The sequence below is a fragment of the Giraffa tippelskirchi genome, chromosome 10 (assembly GCF_054371585.1).
Source record: "Giraffa tippelskirchi isolate mGirTip1 chromosome 10, T2T-mGirTip1v1.2.pri, whole genome shotgun sequence".
In the NCBI taxonomy this organism is placed as follows: domain Eukaryota; kingdom Metazoa; phylum Chordata; class Mammalia; order Artiodactyla; family Giraffidae; genus Giraffa; species Giraffa tippelskirchi.
The window spans coordinates 4,880,981-4,899,590 of record NC_137284.1 but is presented as its reverse complement, the minus strand read 5'-3'; the positions used below and the strand labels follow the sequence as shown (position 1 = coordinate 4,899,590).

At 48.7% G+C, this 18,610-nt stretch overlaps 1 protein-coding gene across 30 annotated transcripts in view; it reads left to right on the top strand.

Moving 5' to 3' along the window:
• The window catches only part of PPP6R3 (protein phosphatase 6 regulatory subunit 3), a 119,252-nt gene extending 102,544 nt beyond the window's left edge, over nucleotides 1-16,708 (top strand). For 20 of the 30 annotated variants that reach the window (XM_081531804.1, XM_081531803.1, XM_081531802.1 and 17 more), the window contains 5 exons: nucleotides 2,935-3,088; nucleotides 4,430-4,536; nucleotides 5,858-6,008; nucleotides 11,319-11,438; nucleotides 14,510-16,708. In XM_081531804.1, the coding sequence (XP_081387930.1) occupies nucleotides 2,935-3,088; nucleotides 4,430-4,536; nucleotides 5,858-6,008; nucleotides 11,319-11,438; nucleotides 14,510-14,561 (584 nt within the window). In that variant the 3' untranslated portion in view covers nucleotides 14,562-16,708. Of the gene's footprint in view, nucleotides 1-1,359; nucleotides 1,733-2,934; nucleotides 3,089-4,429; nucleotides 4,573-5,797; nucleotides 6,009-11,038; nucleotides 11,057-11,318; nucleotides 11,439-14,092; nucleotides 14,169-14,509 lie in introns of those variants that run through there. The other 10 variants (XM_081531798.1, XM_081531796.1, XM_081531795.1 and 7 more) reach the window with 5 other exon arrangements.
• Nucleotides 16,709-18,610: the final 1,902 nt, after the last annotated feature.

Sequence of the window (18,610 nt, the reverse complement as noted above, 5' to 3'; positions counted from 1 at the left end):
TCTCACCTTGCAAAGCTGAAGCTGTACCCATGAAACAGCACTCTCCATTCCCCTTTCCCCAGCCCCTGGCGACCACCGTTCTACCTTCTGTCTCTGAATTTGACTCCTCTAGGGACCTCATCCTAAGTGGAATCATGGAGTATCTTGGTTTTTTGTGACTGGTTTACTTCCCTTAGCATGGTGGCCTCCAGGTTCATCCATGTTCAAGTGTGTAGCAGGATTTTTTTATTACTCTTTCTTAAGGCGGAATAATATTTTGGAGTCTATGGATCTGTGAGGTCGTTGAGTGGGTGACAGGTGACTTGGAGAGAGACCATACACTTGGTGTGACTCACTCCCACTGTCGTGGTGTCTCTGGAGCTGGGTATGGGGACAGGGAGAGACGAGGTGGGGAGTGTGATATTCACCCACAGGGCATGGCTTCACAGGTCTCAGCCCTTCTGACCTTGCTTCTGGGGAAAGTTTTCTTTGCACTGGCAGGTCAGCTGGGGTTGAGGTGGGACCTGGGATGGGGAGTGCTCCCCTCCAGGACTCTGAGCTGCTTCAGCCTCTGACTTGAGAGTTTCAATTCGTCCACCCAATCTCTGTGGCTTCTTCCAGAGGTTTTCTTGACTGTTGAGGAGAGTTTCTAATGTTAGAGTAATTCTAGGGAGCTAGTCTGGGAAAGACTATCCTGGAATGATAATAGGAAATGACTAACAACAGTCATTTCTGGGTAGCCTACTTTATTTGGATGGAGTGAGTCCAGAACTTTGCGTATGGTAGGCAGGCAGAAATACCTGTCACCTTCCCTGGAGGCTCAGATGGTAAAGAATCTACCTGTAATTCAGGACACCTGAGTTTGAGTCCTGGGTCGGGAAGATCCCCTGGAGAAGGAAATGGCAACAAGCTCCAGTATTCTTGCCTGGAGAATCCCATGGCCAGAGGAGCTTGGGGTACAGTCTTTGGGGTCGCAGAGAGTCAGACACAACTGAGTGACTAACAGTTTCACTTTCTTGACTTTCTGAGGTTGCAGGTGAGGTTTTCAGACATTAAGGTCCTATTCCTTCTCAGAGCCCGTGGAGCCCTGCCGCATGGATACACCGATCGGAGGGCAGGAAGCTCAGAAACACCCCTCCCTCCTTACCTGCTAGATGAGGCCCTCATTTAACCCGCAGGACTAAGTAGATGGTTTTATCTGAAGTGAGCAAATGAGGAAACCTGGCCCAGGGGTTGCTGAGTAAGTTGCCCGGAGTCCCGGGAAGGTCTGTCTGTAAACTGGAGTGCTTGTGTTATACGCAGGTCCTTCTTGGTGCTTTGTCTTGAGGAGCACCCCCAAATAGCTCGCAGATCCCGTAGCCTAGCATTCCTTCCTTACAGCCTGGAGCCTCCAAATTGTGATAGAAAGCATCCCTGATAAAGAGCGGTGGTGCCCACTGCCAGCTCGTCTGCAGCAAGGATTTGGGCATTCAGCATTGGGTACCGTGAAGGAACAGCACAGTGTGTGATGAGAGCAAGCAGACCTGATCTCGTCTGAAGGGACTCACCTCGGGTGGCGGCATTTAAACAGAGGCAGAGACCGGCAGGCTGGACCCAAACCGCAGCATGGGAGGAGCAGCACAGACGGGGCGCAGCGCCCCCGCGGTCCCGCCACCCCCACCTCTGAGCACTCTCCCGTGCCTGCAGGACCTAGAAAGTCAACAGGAACAGAGCTCCTCTCTGCTCTCAGAACTTCACTCCTGACACCAAATGTGTGAGTCTCCGACACAGCTCAGCCGAGGCACTGGCCGTCTGAGTCAGCCCCGCAGGTTAGGGGCTCACTCAGCCCGTGAGACGGCCACCCGCCCCCACCCCCAGCCGGTACTTGTGACCAACTGGCTATAAATGGGGAGTTCCTGTGACCTCTTTGGGTTTGATTATTTGTTAGAACCGCCCACAGAATTCAGAAAAACCCTTTACCTACCATTACCAGTTGATTACAAAAGCTATATTAAAGGCTGCAAATGAACAGAGGGTCCCACGGGCAGGAGCTTGGGTCCCCAGTGAAGGCTTATCTGCCACCTCTGTCACCAGCCCTGAAGCCCTGCAGCTTGGGTGTTCATGGGGACCTTGCTAAGTGGGCATGATTGGTGAAATCTTTGGTCATTAGTGATTGACTTGACCTCTAGCCCCTTACCCTTCTAGAAGATTGGGGGAGGGGTGGTAGGGAAGGGCCAAAATTTCCAACCCTCTAAACACTTGGTTGCCCTACTCCCTAGTCCCCGTCCCGAGGCTCTCCAGGAGCTCCCAGTCTCATCTCATTAGACACAGAAAACCTTTGTCACTTCAGAGATGGGGGTGCGGTGGGCAGAGACGAGGTCTGTATTCCTCACTGTGTCACAGGAAGCCCGCTGCTGTGTGCGCCCAGGTGTGGACTGCAGGGCGGCACTGAGAAGTGTGGAGGTGGGGTGGGGTGGGAAGCCTTTAGGTTGTTCCCAGTTTACTGTGACTGAGTACTAACATGCTTTTTAAAAACTATTTGTTTTATACTAATTTTGGATTTACAGAAAAGGTGCAGAGATTGTCAGGAAGTGGCTGTATACCCTTCACCCATCTTCCTCCTAGTATTCATGTCACCTTGGTACATTTGTCAAAATCAAGAAATTAACATCAGTATATTGTTTTATGTGTGACTTTGTATTCTTGTGTGATAATCGCTGTTGGAAGAAAAATCACAGAAAGGGGAATTGCTAAGGGATCAAAGGAAACACACAGTTTCACAACAGACAGACGTTATCGAGTGCCCTACACCTGTTTGTGCCTTGTCCGCTTCCACCAGCAGTGTTAGAATACCCTTTGCCCCACACCTGCAGTCTTTTTTCTTTACTTACTACTGCACATCTGTTTTTGAGAAATACTTATGTTACATTAAATTACAGAAGCATTCTCAAAGTGGAATTCCTCCCCTCTTTTTAGCACCCAACTGGTCAGCCAACTTTGATGTCCCCATGGAGACAACGCACGGCGCTCCCTTAGACTCCGTGGGGTCTGACGTCTGGAGCGCGGAGGAGCCTGTGCCGACGAAGGAGACAGGCTGGGCTTCTTTCTCAGAGTTCACGTCTTCCCTGAGGTGAGAGCATGCGCGGCGCTCCAAGCCTTCCCTCATGAGAACCGGGCATGAAGCATGTTCCCAGTTGAATACGGTGCCCTAAACAAGATTGAAAAATCAACCAGGGGAGATGTAGACACAGCTCTGAGTTACAAGGAAAAACCACCGCCTTCCTCCCTCCTCCTCCAGGGTGAACTGGGAGGAGGAGTGGATGATAAGTGGGCTGAGAAGATGGCCCAGGGAATCAGGGAGCAGAGGGCTGATGGTGGAGCCAGGACAGCCTTCAGACGGGGTGGAGCCAGGGAGTTCCCCAGGGATGCAGCGTGTACCTTGCATTTAATAGATAATATGGAATGTATATTCCGCTTGGAGCTATTCTAGTGCTGTAAATTTAGGGGTATGTCAGGTGTGACTGTCAGTCTTGTTAATTGCATTATTCTCAGCAACAGCAACTGATCATTTTGTAGTTTTCCTGAATAATGTTGTCAGCATTTGAGTATTAACCATGGATTTCATGTCTCCTTACACTTATTTTGATTTGCTTACTATTGTTTCATTTTGTCTCCTAAAACAATGGGGTGGAGATTTCCACCCCCCGACTTGAAAAACTTTTCTTTCCCTGTTCTAACAAGACATGTTTTTAAATAGTCACTGTAATGGCAAAGATTAGAAGACAGCCTGATGTGAGCTAGCAGTTACCGTTGTAGACAAATCAGAGAGGAGGCTAAAACCCACGTTGCTTTATAGCAACTCTGATAATAGCAGTGAGCCATTATTCAGAGATGAAGTGAGATTTATGGAAAATGTCTCCAAAATACAATGAGATGCTGGTTCTCCTCTAGTGCAGGGCAGCCAGGTTTCCACCTCTTGCTCTTCTGGTTGCTTGAGGATGCTGCTGAAGCAACTGCTTCCCATTACAAGCCCTGGTGCACGGGCCATGTTGTCTCATTAAACATCATCAACAGGGCTAGGCCCTCTGGGCAGGTTGCCTAGAGGTGATAAGGATTTTTGTAAAAATGGAACTGTAGATACAGTTGATAGTGTACAGTGTATGCACTAATGTCCCAACCTCGAGAGCCTGGTGGTTGTGTGAGCATGAGGGGCTGGGGGCATCTTGAAACTCTTTAGAAACCTCCAAGAAGTCCCCCTGTCGCTGCCCTGCTAACTCAGTGTAACATCTCCCCACCCTGGCTCATCTGCCACTCCACTCTGCCGTCCACATTCACGTTTGTGTTTCTTGGAGTCTGTAACCAGCTCTATCTCCACAGTGGATTTGAAACTAGTGTTCAAAGGTTTTCTGTGAATGATGATCCTGAGGGCTGTCTCCCACTGCTCACCTCTGAATTTTCTCTTTTCTAAAAGTACGAAAGATTCTTTAAGGAGTAATTCCCCGGTGGAAATGGAGACCAGCACTGAGCCGATGGACCCTCTGACTCCCAGTGTGGCTGCGCTGGCTGTGCAGCCAGAAGGTGGGTGCAGGGGCCTGCACACTGCTCTCCTGGTGGGTGTTCACACTTGAACTTTATGCTGAGTTCTCTAGATCTGAAAAGTTGTCTTTGTCCGCAAAGCAGGTTTTTAAAAAAGTCCAGGGGCTCAAAGGACCCAGGAAAATGAGATGTGGGTCTGATATCCTCAGGGCTTTGGGTGAAAAGCAATTGTATGTTTATTCCAGAGCCACAGCATGCTGATCCTGGAAAGAGTAAGGTATCTAAGTTGCCAGTCATTCAGTCCCCTCAAGACAGGAAGGGAAACAGGCCCAGAGAAGACATGTCTTAGCCTGCAGCACCCAGGGGGATGAGAGCCGCACTTGTCATGGGCGCTCCAGGCCTGGCTGCACCCAGCGCTCGTATTCCTTGGAATGTGCTGTCTGGGCGCATTTCAGGCTGTGCAGTTGTTTATTTCTTTGCATCTTTACAAACAGGTGAAATGATTGAGGCTGTCCAGTGGCTGTCTTACTCAGAATAGGCAGGTGTAGCTTGCATGGGCCCTGACCTGTTTCCAACCTGATGATAAGGGCTATGGGAGGTTGGTGAAGGGACGAGAAGGAGGGATTGGTGGTTCACGGAGGAGACAAAAAGTTAGTTCTCAGAAAATGAGGGTCCATGTGTAGGGCGCAAGAACCAAGGGGCACGGGAAGTGAACACATCCAGAAATTAGTGCTTTGTCACTCTTCTAAAACTTTCTGTATAGATGACTTAATTTGTCCCCGAGCACTTCTATAACGGGGTTCAAACGCCTCCAGTTTTGTTCATAAGAAAACTCAGGCCCAGGTTGGGTGCTTTGACCTGGGCTCTGAGGCCAGATATGAATTCAGATGCTTATCACTAGTTTACCACATGACTCCCTCTCATAGGACAAAAAATGATCCATGGAGAACTACAAAAAGGTAATTTAACAAACAGGAAAAAATAGGACCCGAGTATGGACAAGCAAGAGGAGCAGGGTAAATGAGAACCGTGCCGGCTAAGTGGCGGGTTGTGGCTGCAGAATATACGGCCACCTACTCTGCCCTGTGCTGGGAGCTGGAGAAATGAGGGGCAGGGCAGTCGTCTGAGGGACAGTTGGGTGTGCAGGTAGCGGGGGGGATGGGGGGTCTGGCTGGTCCTGAGCTGCAGGGACCCCATGCAGCTTCTCTCTCGTGGGCATCCTTAAGAGGCCACAGCGGGCAGACCATCTCCTGTCTCTGTCCTGGAGCAGCTGAGGTGGCGCTGGGTGGGTGAGTCTGCACAGACGGCGGCAGGTCCTGGTCGGCGTTGGTGCAGCTGACCGTCAGCTGTGTGCTGTTTCCAGCGCCGGGCAGTGTGGCCATGGAAGCCAGCTCCGACGGAGAGGAGGATGCGGACAGTGCAGACAAGGTAACCGAGACAGTGATGAACGGCGGCATGAAGGAAACGCTCAGCCTCACTGTAGACGCCAAGACAGAAACCGCGGTCTTCAAAAGGTAACCAGGCTTGGCCACGCGGGCAGCTTCACGCTGTCGGGAGGGTGGTGGAGGAGCAGCCACAAATACTAACATCCTTAATTTGGTTCCAGTGTGGGTTCAGACATTAGCCTGACATCGTTCTAATATTTCCATTAAATTTATTAAATCTTAACAAAGAGATGGAGTTTGGGTCTCTCGGTGTCTCTGCCCTTGCCCTTTGCATAGTATTTTGAAGACGAAAGGTTGAGAAGACTAATGGATTCAAAATACATGAGTTTAAAAAACTGACATACCTCTAGAAACAGAAATTGCATTGGATGCAGGCCACAAAGCTGGAACCGTCTAAACCATAAGTTTGGTCTTATACAGATCACTTCCTCCAGACACAATTCAACCAGCAGAATTCAGTAACAGAATGATAGCTTCAGTTCAGTTCAGTTCAGTCGCTCAGTCGTGTCCGACTCTTTGCGACCCCATGGACTGCAGGTTATTTGTAGGTTATGACTTTCTATATAAAAAATTTCAATGGAATCTGTAGGTAAACGTTAGAATTGCTAGTAAAGTTTAGCAAGTTTACTGAATACACCCACAAGTTGATGGCATCTTAGAAGCCAGCACAAGATGTCTTAGATGTGCCCTTTCCTCTTTAAATGAAAAGTTAAACCTTGTCTGTAACTGAGACTGAAAGACCTAAATACATAGGGAGAGATATCAATACCATGTTTCCTTGTTGTTTAGTCACTAAATCATGTCAGACTCTTTGCGACCCCAGGGACTGCAGTGTACCAAGCTTCTCTGTTCTTCACTATTTCCCAGAGTTTGCTCAAACTCCTGTCTATTAAGTTGGTGATGCTATCCAACCATCTCGTCCTCTGTTGCCCCTTTCTCTTCCTGCCCTCAGTCTTTCCCAGCATCAGTGGCTTTTCCTGGCCAAAGTATTAGAGCTTCAGCATCAGTCCTTCCAATGAATATTCAGGGTTGGTTTCCTTTAGGATTGACTGGTTTGATCTCCCTGCAGTTTAAGGGCCTCTCAAGAGTCTTCTCCAGCACTACAATTCAAAAGCATCAATTCTTTGGTGCTCAGCCTTCATTATGGTCCAACTCTCTTATCTGTACATGACTACTGGAAAAACCATCGCTTTGACTATATGGACCATTGCCGATAAAGGGATGTCTCTGCTTTTTAATACGCTGTCTAGGTTTGTCATAGCTTTCCTTCCAAGGAGCAAGCATCTTTTAATTTCATGGCTACAGTCACCATCTGCAGTGATTTTGGAGCCCAGGAAAATAAAATCTGTCACTGTTTCCACTCTTTCCCCATCTGTTTACCATGAAGTGATGGGTCTGGATACCATGATCTTAGTTTTTTAATGTTGAGTTTTAAGCCAGTTTTTTCACTCTCCTCTTTCACTTTCGTCAAGAGGCTCTTTAGTTCCTCTTCGCTTTCTGCCATTAAAGTGGTATCATCTGCATATCTGAGGTTGTTTATATTTTTCCCGGCAGTCTTGCTTCCAGCTTGTGATTCATCCAGCCTGGCATTTTGCTTGATGTATGCTGAGTAGAAGTTAAATAAACAGGGTAACAGTGTATAGATTTGACATACTTCTTTCCCAATTTGGAACCAGTCTGTGTTCCATGTCCAGTTCTAACTGTTGCTTCTTGACCCACATACAGGTTTCTCAGGAGACAGGTAAGGTGGTCTGGTATTCCCATGTCTTTAAGAATTTTCCACAGTTTGTTGTGATCCATACAGTCAAAGGCTTTAGCATAGTCAGTGAAGCAGAAGTAAGTGTTTTTCTGGAATTCCCTTGCTTTCTCTGTGATCCAGTGAATGTTGACAATTTGATCTCTGGTTCCTCTGCCTTTTCTAAGTCCATCTTGTACATCTGGAAGTTCTTGGTTCATGTACTGATTACCTTGCTAGCATGTGAAATGGGTGCAATTGTACCATAGTTTGAACATTCTTTGGCATTGCCCTTCTTTGGGATTGGATTGAAAATGAAAACTGACCTTTTCCAGTCCTATGGCCACTGCTGAGTTTTCCAAATTTGCTGGCGTATTGAGTGCAACACTTTCACAGCATCATCTTTTAGAACTTGGTACGGCTTAGTTGGAATTCCACCACCTCCAGCAGCTTTGTTCATAGAAATGCTTCCTAAGGCCTAGTTGACTTCATACTCCAGGATGTCTGGCTTGAGGTGAGTGACCACACCATCGTAGTTATCTGGGTTATTAAGACCTTTTATAGTTTGCTAATTTTGCCAAAAGGGCTTCCCAGGTGGCACTAGTGGTAAAGAACCTGCCTGTCAATGCAGGAGACATAAGAGGTGTGGGTTCGATCCCTGTGTCAAGAAGGCCCCCTGGAGGAGGGCATGGCAACCCACTCCAGTTCTTGCCTAGAGAATCTCATGGACAGAGGAGCCTAGTGGGCCACAGTCCGTAGGGTCGCAAAGAGTCAGACATGACTGAAGTGACTTCACACAGCACGTTTGCTGACTTTGGCATTGCTTCTCAATGGATTTCTCCTCAAAATCCCAATGGACTTTTTTATGAAAGGGAGAAACGGATTGATTGTAATTTTCACAGAGAAGTCTGAGGAGAGCTATGAAGAGCAGGATCACTGTAAAGAGGAGAGTGAGGGGCCTCACCGTGGTAGCTGTCAGGGCTCACTGTTCCTAACTAAGGCGATGCCGTGACCGTGGTGCAGAGCTGTATGAGCAGACCCGTCCACTGACGTGGTCAGGTGACATAAGTTAGTGAAGAGAGAAGGGACTAATAAATTGTAAATATCCATGTTAGAGAACAAGTTAAACCTTTGTTCTTAATATAGGTATGGAAGACAATATTTCTAGTCTAAAAGACACAGTAAAATGAAAAGACAAGTCATAACTAGCAAAGAAACACACAATATAGGAATAACCTAATATCAAAGGAAGAGACAATAAATAACTTTTTAAATTTGACAGAGGATACACACAAGGCATTATTTCCAGAGGGAAAAAGTAGCAGACTGACTAATGGGTCAGGCTTATGTCAGTGACGGTGACGATTCAGTGCTGTTTCATGGATGTTACATCTTAATCTATTAATTCCTAAGTTGTAACAGAAAATAGAAAAAGTGCCAAAACTGCCTGGATCTTTTTATGAAGCAGTGAAAGCCTAATTCCAGAACCAAATGAAGATAATTACAGAAAATGATCAGCTTATGTCACTTATAGGCAAACTAAATGCAAAAACCCTGTGTAAAATATTTGCTAACTCAACCTAACAGTATACTAAAAATATTCATAATGATCAGTTTATCCCTGAACTGTAAAGATGGCTCAATATCAGAAAATCTGTCTGTGTAATTCAGTGCATATTAATAGAATGATGAAGTCATTTGACATTTTTGATGAAGCATTTGGAAAAAAAATAAAACTGAAAGCACTATGGTTTTCATCCCACTTTACAGATGGGAAAATGTGGTACTGGAATTAAGTGGTGTGGCCACAGTCTCATGGTGGTTCGAAGACAACGCAGTGTTCTGACCTGAGGGCGGAAAGGGGCTTCTTTTTTTGAAACAAAACAAACTGCCTTTAAAAGCATAAACCTCACGCAAAGAATAGGATTGGGTTACATCTAAGTGAAGAATTTCTGGTTGATAAATTACTGTAGACAAAATTAAGAGGCAGATGGCAAATTAAGGAGGAAAAGCTTACAGTTCTAAATCAGTCAGAAATTAGCATTTAATATTCAAACCAGTAAGGAAAAGAATGAAAACCCAGATAGGAAGATGGGCAAAAAATAGCAACAGGCAGTTTATAGACAAGGAAACCTGAATGGGCAAAAAGAAGAAAAACTCAGAAGAGATTCTGAGAACTCAGACACATCTTATTAGACCAGCAGGAGCGGGAACGATGGGGAATGTGAGTGTTGGTGGGTGTGGGGCTGCAGGAGCCCCGAGGCCCTGCTCGTGGTGGATGCTAACCGTGGCAGTCATTCTTGGGGGCAGTGGGGGCTTCCTTGTAGTTGGAAAGATGACCAGTATTTTCCAGTCCTGGGTGTGAAGCCCTGAGAGGTGCCCGAGCGGGTCCCCTGGGGCGGAGGCAGGCAGTGGCAGCCGTTGCACCTTTGTGGGTACAGGCTCTGGTCTTGACGAGCTGCGCTGAGGAACAGGAGGTGGGCCCCTCGGCGTGCTGTGCTATGGTCAGCAGGGGCGGACGGAGCTCCCAGCTCTGCTGGACAGTCATGAGTGCAGGGAGGGTGTGAGGCACGGCCAGTCATGGGTCTCAGAATCCACATGGGTAAAATGACTGTACGTTTCACAACAATGAAGGTAACAGGCATGGAACACATCAGCATAGCTGTGTTGGGCAGGGAGTGGAGAGTGGGGATGAATTAGGAGGAGGCAAGGACTAGACTTCGGGTCCCTTCCCATAAATGTATCGCCCCGAGCCATCTGAAAGCCACTCAGAAGTCATTCTAAAATGAGGGTTCTCACAGGCAGATTGAAGATAGGACCCAGCGCTAAGGAGAGTGGGACCTGTAGCTGCGCTCAAGCTCCATTTAGTGCTGTCTTGAATTGTGTCCCCCCAAAATGGGAATTCCACACAGAATAGGCAGAAGTCTTAAGTTTGCAGCCCACAGACAGCGGAGATGCCAGGGGCATCTGAGGGGAGCCATCCTCTCGTGTCTCACTTCCCCGAGCCCCCTGACCCCTTCAGGCTCCGTTTGCCCTGGCCCTGGCCCCTGTTCCCGGCTCCCTCTGCCATGGCTCGTCCTTCTCAGGCCTTGTCCGAGAACAGCTCGAGAAGCTGGTCCTGGCTCAGTTGCATGGCCTCCTGCTTCCGGGACATCAGCCAGCAAGCCGATGGGGGGCTTGGCCCTGGGCACAAACCCTTTAACTGAAGACTCATTCCTTCAAACAGGTTCATTTGACACCTTCTCCGAGCCTGCAGTTTTGCTTATGTGCAGTCGTGGACATAGTATTCCCCCAAATACCTCATTTTAGGAGTGTTCTGAAAGTCTTGTCCGTTTCTTTTTCTGTTTTGCACACTTGGCCTCAGAGTGTTGAGATCCTACCGGTATGTACAGTGCCGCGGGGCCATTCTTTACCAGACACCAACTGCATCACATCGTCCCTCTCTCGGCTCCCACGTGTGTGGTCCTCCCCTTCCGTGGTCTCCCCGGCGTGTCTGTGGCCCTTGCGACCCCTCCCCGAGCATGCTCAGCCCCGGGGCTCGGCTCCATGGCCACCATGACTTCAGAGCCATCGCATGCGTCCTCACCCTCCTCCCGCTGGTGCTGCCTTGGCCTCTCACGCTGCCTGTCGTCCTCTTTATGCAGCGAGGAAGGAAAACTGTCTACCTCTCAAGATGCTGCTTGTAAAGACGTGGAGGAGAGCCCTGAGACGGCGGAGGGCAAGTCTGTGGCCCCCCGGCCCCCCGGCAGCAGCCCAGAGCAGAGGTGAGTGCCTGCTTCCTGCCGGCCGGCCTCAGCCCTGCTCCCGCTCTGTCTCCTGGGAGCCAGGAGGGGTGTGGGCCTGGGGGTGAGGGGTCATCACAGTTGTCCTCAGGTGATCAGTGATTGCTTAGTACGATTGTGTTCCTCAGTTCTGTATGGCAACCTGGTGACTGAGCTAAGAACTTACATGTCGCAGTTCACCTCCTAGCCCAGAAGCTGAAAACTGTCTGCTTCTTGGAGATGGTGTCACTGGTTCTCTGAGAAGTTGTTGGGGATGGAAGGGTCTCTTGTGCTGGCATACCCCCTCCTGTTTTTCTTGAAGAGGCACCAAGTTGGGGCTGATACTGAGCCCCTCCAGGATTGGGTTCCCTCTGTCCTGCAGTCACCCAGCTACAAAGACAAGCGGCTCCTATGCCCACTTGTGCAGACGTGTCCACGTGACACTCAGGCGGCTTCCCAGAGTGCAGCTCCCTATGTGTAAGCTGTGTTCTCAACTCTTATGTGAGTCCCTCTTTGGTTTTATTTTTGCAAAATACATATCTTGTCCAGATGAAGTGTGAAACTCCTACCTGCAGAGTCAAGGGATTTGCAGTATGACGTTCCCTCTCAAGTCGCCTTGTGCTTAGCCTGAGCCGGTGGTCTGGAGGGACAGGCCAAGCCCCAGCCCTCGCCCAGCCCCAAGGGCCCCCAGAGGCCCCACAAGCCAGGACAGCCTCCTGTGGCTGCAGAGCTTGCCTTGGACCACACAGACCTCTGCTCAGGCCTGCCCAGAGGGAGCTCTTTTGATTGAATATATCCAATATATATTGAGTATATCCTATATATATATATATATATATATATAATCAAAAGTATATCCTTTTTTGATTGTATATTCCTTCCATAAGGAATAGAGTAGCCTTAGGAAGCCTTTTCAGGGAGGTGCTTTCTGCTCACCTGACCCCCCCAAATCCAGGCATTTTAGGGGTAGTATAACGAGTGGTCACCAACAGGGGGCACTCTCAGGTCACAAGTCAGAAAACTGCGTGTTCCTTGTGTAGCAAACCCAGCTTTTCTTTCTCTTGTGGAAATTAGGGCTAGAATGAAGGCTTTGCTTTTGTCGTTAGTTACTTTGTATAAACTGAATCAGTTATAAGAACTACTCGTGCCCGTTGGCTCGAGTGGAGGATTTGTCGAGGGACCCTCTAGCTTTGAGGGGCCAGCCCAAGCTGTGCTTCTCAGGGTCTAGGTAAGTCGTTTTTTTGCCTGGGGTTTTTTCCTTTGTTTTTTCCAGAGGCCCTCCGTAGATCTGACTTCTAATCAGTTCTTGTCATCTCTGTAGTGTCTGCCCGTAAATTTCCTTTATGTTGTGCGCTGCCTATAAGCTAGCTAACCTGCCTACTCTGGAGTCGTGGCTCCTGGGTCTGTCTTCTCTGATGTGAGTGATGCAGGCCTGTGGGAGCAGTTACTGGGCTCTCTGCAGTGCAGGGGTGTCTGCCCCAGGGGAAACCCGCATGTTCTTCTCCGAGCCTGGAAACATCTCCCAACCTGCAGGCCTCAGGTGGTGGAGGAGCAGGTGAGGAGAGCCCGCAGGAGGAGAGGGAGGGGGGCACATATTGGAGTGCGGCTTGGTCCTGGTGATAGACCCACAGATAACACGGGGGCGTGAAGACTGCGTGCACCGGGTGAAGGACTGGGAGGGGTGCCCTGGGAGGCAGTGCGGAAGGCCTCTGAGGAGCTGGACGCCTCACCACAGGGACAGAGGCAGGCTTGCTGATGCGGCCTGCCGCGTTCCGAGAGCAGCGTATGTAAAGTGGTGTTGAAGATGGAGACAGCCGTTTGGGACTTCGGGGTGCAGTCTTACCTTGGGGTCCATCCACCAGGTGCGAGGCTGTAGGTGCACTGTTGCCTTAAAGCTGTCTGCTGCCGCAAAGTGCTCTCTCTCAGTGTTGATTGAGTGTGTGCGGTGTTGCGCTGTTAGTGTGGAGATAGGCATTCGCATACGTTTTCATGCTGCATACGCTGCCATCCACATGAAATTTCACTTGGAAAAGTAGAATTCTGCTACTCAGAGAAGAGGTGTGGCGGGGGAGGAAAGAAAAGACAAGTCTGTAAAAGGACCAACTGTGAGAACAAAGGTGTGCCCTGTGGCACATGCTCCCATGGAGCAGAGGTCAGGGTAACAGCAAAGGTAATCTCTATGGGGGCTTACTGTCCCCCTTTTTCAGGGGGAGAAAATAAGCTGAGAGAGGTTGAGACATTTTCTGAAGATCACACAGCTCACAGGTGGTGAAGGCAGGGCCTGTGTCTCTGTGGCGTAATGAGACACTGTCACGTGTGGGTCGAGCCTGCCGTGTGTGTGGAGCTGACCTCATGGGTCTCGGTTGGGATTGGCAGGGGCTGAAGCACCAGATGCTGGCTCAGGAGTCTCTTGTACTGCCCGCTGTCTCCTTTCCGGGGTCCTACTCGGTAAGGTTTGGGGAGCGCCGTGAAGAATATCCTACATGCCCCAGTGGTTTTGGCAGGAAGGTCCTGGGTACCCTGTCATTACACACACACGCCAGCGTTGCCCTGACCTCTGCTCCATGGGAGCACATGTCACACCTTTGTTCTCACAGTTGGTCCTTTTACAGACTTGTCTTTTCTTTCCTCCCCCGCCATACCTCTTCTCTGAGTAGCAGAATCCTGCTTTTCCAAGTGAAATTTCATGTGGATGGCAGTGTATGGCGCATGAAAAGCTGTGCTGAAGGAACGGTGAGCAGATAGCTACTGAAGGCTCAGGGAGCAGTGGCCGCAGACCGCTGGCCCTTCTGTCCCCGTGCTTCCGGCGGCGAGGTGGGGAGGGTCTCACAGCACCTGCTGCTCTGTAGCCCTCCCTTGTCAACCCCAGCCGAAGCTTAGAGCTGTGCAGTTCGAGTTTCTGGAGCTTTAGGAACATTCACTTAAGAAGCATTTCATGGGGTGATTCCTGAGTGCAGACTTTGTGCTAGGCACGCGTGAGCAGTATTCTGATGACCGTCGTCCACCCGCTCCCGGGGGGCAGCACGGCGTTGATCTCTCTGGGAGTCCTGAGGCTGTCTCTCGCCCCTCTGCAGGACCGAGCAGCCGAGCGTGCCAGGCGACGCGGCGGTCAATGGCCCCGTATGATGAGGAGCCCCCTGTGCTGCTGACCGAGGGCTGCGGGCGCCGCGCGCGTGCGGGGCTCCGGGCTGCGTGGGGAGCCCGCCGAGCCACCGCCGCTGCACTCACTCTGCAAGGGATCAGGACCAGCAAGCTTTCTATTCTAGTCTAAGACGCTGTACAGAGAAACCCAGAAGTGTACAAATGTTGCACATTGACAAATACCAAGAATTTTTGCGTATGTTTATATTGTATTGTTCTAAATAATGGGTAGCCTGTGAAATAAGATCTTGCCACCCATGTAATAATAGTAGTAATACTATAGTTAAAATGGCTGTAAGAATAGTTTTATAAAAGTGAATACACAGATCTATTGTATTTGAAACATAACTATTTGACAATTATTAGTGTGACCAAAGTATTAGGCAGTTTTCATACATTTTTCACCTTGTACAAAATTCTGAATTCATTTTTCTTCCAGGTTGACGAGGAATTGTAGGATTGAAATGCCCTCCAAGTGTTATTTTGGTTGTTCTAACTTACAAAAGTGGTTTTGAATAAGAAATATTTGGTGTTCTTTTTATAACCAGTTTTTAATTGGTAACTGTTTTCTGTATTGTTTAAAAACGGATCAAAAAATGTAAGTCTATTGGTAGAGATTAAGTATTTATTGCTACAACTTAGTTGATAAATTGTGTTATTGTAAAGCCATATGTTCTGTTAAAGTCTTGTTTGCTTGAACTGTTTATCCCTACAGGTGAAACACTAGAATATTTGGAGTGTACATGGCTTGTGGTTTGGGTTTTTTTTTGTTTTATGTTTTGTTTTGGTTGTTCATCTGCCTTTTAACCCATTCACCAAAATTTACCTTGTTAAAACAAGCATCACCAGTGACCATTTCAGAGCAATCTGCATATTTAACATACCTGAATCATTAGGCGAGTCAGTGGGAAAATGCTCGTGCTGCTAATGGAATTAGAGTGCGTTCATTTTACAGGCTAGTCTTTTTAAACTAGAAATCAGAGTCCAGCACCTCAGCATGTTCATTGTTTTACTGTACCTTGTGAGGTTTTCACTCGTAAATTCTAAACCAGTGTATTTTTTTTTAGAACTGGTTTGTGTACATATATAGTGATTATGGATACTAATTCAATGTAATTTATAATTTTCTATGTCAATATAAAAATACATCACAGCCTTCTCAAACAGCTGAAGCAATATATTGTATATTGCCATATCGTCTGGTGAAAGGGTTAAATTACTTCACCTCTTGCACTTTTAGATGCAAATCAGTTTTTCATTTCTGTAATAGAAAATTATTCACGTATTTTTACATCATTTGTTTTTCCTGACCAGTATTTAAAACCAAAAGGATATTCTGAAAAATGGCCAACGATTTTTTTAGAAATAGCATCCCAAGCAGCGTGCCTAAACATTACATTGCATATGGAAATAAAAAAAATGAAATGTCTAATGCCTTATTTCTGGTTTACTTTTCCACTGTAAATGGTGTGGAGGCCCTTGGTGAGGTTTCCGGAGGCAGACTAGCCCCCAAGGACAGTAGGGCCAGCCGCGTGCCCTGGGACAGTCGGTGGGGCTGCCGCGCTGGCCTCTGCACCAACTCAGGGACCCTTTCTGTCGGGAGCTCCTCTCAGAAGACACTGTCCTCGAGCACGCTCCCCTGGACCCTCAACGCTGCCAGAGGACAGGCCTCCTCTCGCTGGTCTCAAGGGTGCTGACCGACGCGGCTGGACCTCGGGGACTGCCGGCGGATGGCGTGCCCTGGTCTGGCCTGGTGGAGAGCTCTGCAAGCACTGCTTGGCTCCAGGGCTGCACGCACAGTCCCGCACCCTCTGGATCTCCTTGGCCTCTGGACCCTCCCAAGGTAAACACGGCATCTCGTTCATCCCACCCGCTGCTGATGGAAGGGCCCTTGGGGTGGGTTGTGTCCTGCTCGTCTCGCCTGGCAGGGAGGGCATGTGGGTGGGCAGTGCAGAGTCTGTCGGGGGTGGGATTCTGCCAGCCCCGGGGATTGGAGCGAGTACACGCTCATTGAGTTTCTACTTTAATTTTTGTGGGTTGGCCCTACTGAATGCAAGACTGCAGATGTCTATAATACCAGACCTGTATTTAAAAAAAACGACAACAAAATAAAGCCTGGTTCTTTGTTTCTAGAAGTCTTCTCTGTACCTTGCTTGGGCTCTAGTAACCAGACAGGGTTTGGGGCTGTGAGAGGACCACCACTGGGTTCTGATGGGTCAGGCTTGAGATCCTGGGCTGGCGAGAAGGAGCCACGCTGGGTGACGAGTGACACGCGTCCTGCCCCCACGGTGAGAGCAGTCAGTGCCGATGGCAGGGGCACCGCGCGAGCCCGGGTCTTCCCTGCTGTGTATGTGTCCTCCGTGTTAGCACCTCCCCGGCCTGGGGCTTGGGCATCTAGACCTACCAGTAACTTGGAGGTGAAATTTCTCAGTTGTTCCACAACACCACCGCCACGTCACAGCTGCTTGCTTTCCCTTTTCCCCCACCTGTTTGCATAAGAAAGCGTCTCCCTGGTTCTTAGCCATCCCCCAGAGCCAGCTGGTCACCAGGCCCCGTGTTAGTCTGGACACACGCCTCTGCATCCCTGGACACCGCGGGCCCTGCCTGGCCCTCAGGGCCGGGCTGTCACTGACTCACTCACAGACCACTCCACCCACACAGGATGGAGGACTTTTCTGTCTCAGCTGCTTTTTCTGTCACATGGGAAAACCACAGCAACGAGTTCATGGATGTAAAACAGATAGTTGTTGCCTTACTGTGAACACTTCATAAATGTTAGTATGAACTCCCTACTCACTTCTCCACCTGCTAACATCACCTGCTGCCCTTTGTAAATCTTGGCTTTGAGCCTGGATTTGAGCTGTTCACAGCCTGCACCTCCGGACAACTCGGGTGCCTTCACTCTAGTCAGATGGATTTAGTAATTTTTCTGCTTCAGGGTCAGCTACCTGTCATGTACCAGCTCTGGCCCAATACCTGTGCTCGGTTTTATCAGGATAGAGCCACGCCCCTTGGTTTGTCCACTGTCTGCCGCTCTTGCACCCCGGTGACTGGCCAGGAATCGAGTTGCCTGCCTCACTCCACAGCCAGTGTTCATCCTTTCCTTTGATTCCGTTCCTTCGTCTGCGTCCTGTTCCTGTCCTTACTGATGCCTTTCCTGCTCTGCCATTCACTGCAGTGGTCAGCGTCTGGGCTTTGCCCTTACCATCTGTACCAGTCTTTCATCGCTTATCTAGTGAACAGAACAAAGTGCTGCCTTTGAATTTATTACCTGAGATGGGTTATATGTGCTTAAAGACAAGGACCACCCAGCTGATGGTGTTTCATACCACCTGACATAAGATGTTGGGTGGTTCTGTTTTCATTCTCCTATACAGTTCTCTGCTTGTTAACCGAAACTCAGATCTTAAAGCACTGTTCTAAAAGCTTTATGTGCTTTAACTTTTCTTCACAGCAGTTCTATGAGATGGACGGCTGTCCTCATTTCACACATGGATGAGAGGGTCACAGAAGTTAGTTTTGACAAAGGGTGTCCAGCTAGCAAGTGACGAGAATTGTGAAGGTTAACTTTTCAGTATTTAAAGAACAATGCCCAGTGTGTCAATACTCAGTTAATACCAGCCGTTGTTACTATAGTACACTCCCAAGCAAATCCTTATGGTGTTTATTTTTTCTTAGAATTTGTCAGTTTGGTGTCAGAGTAGAGCAGTGAGTGGAGACTGTCAAACATTGAGTGTTTAGTGGTCAGTAGAACAGTAGAAATGTTACAGGCATTGCAGTAGGCAAAGCCAGATAGTGAACAAAACAGTTTAAACACAGGCCAGTGTGTGTATGAGAATCACACTTGATGGGATTACAAGAGCAGTGGCTTTTGAAGGGCTCATACTTGCTCCTGGACCCAACCCCAGCTGGCTGCTCTTGTGATCATTGGCAGAGTTGTGTAGTTGCAACAGAGGCCATACAGCCTGCAGACCCCAAAATGTTTCTTCTCTGGCCCTTATAGAGAAAGCTTGCCGGCCCCTGAAATAGATCAG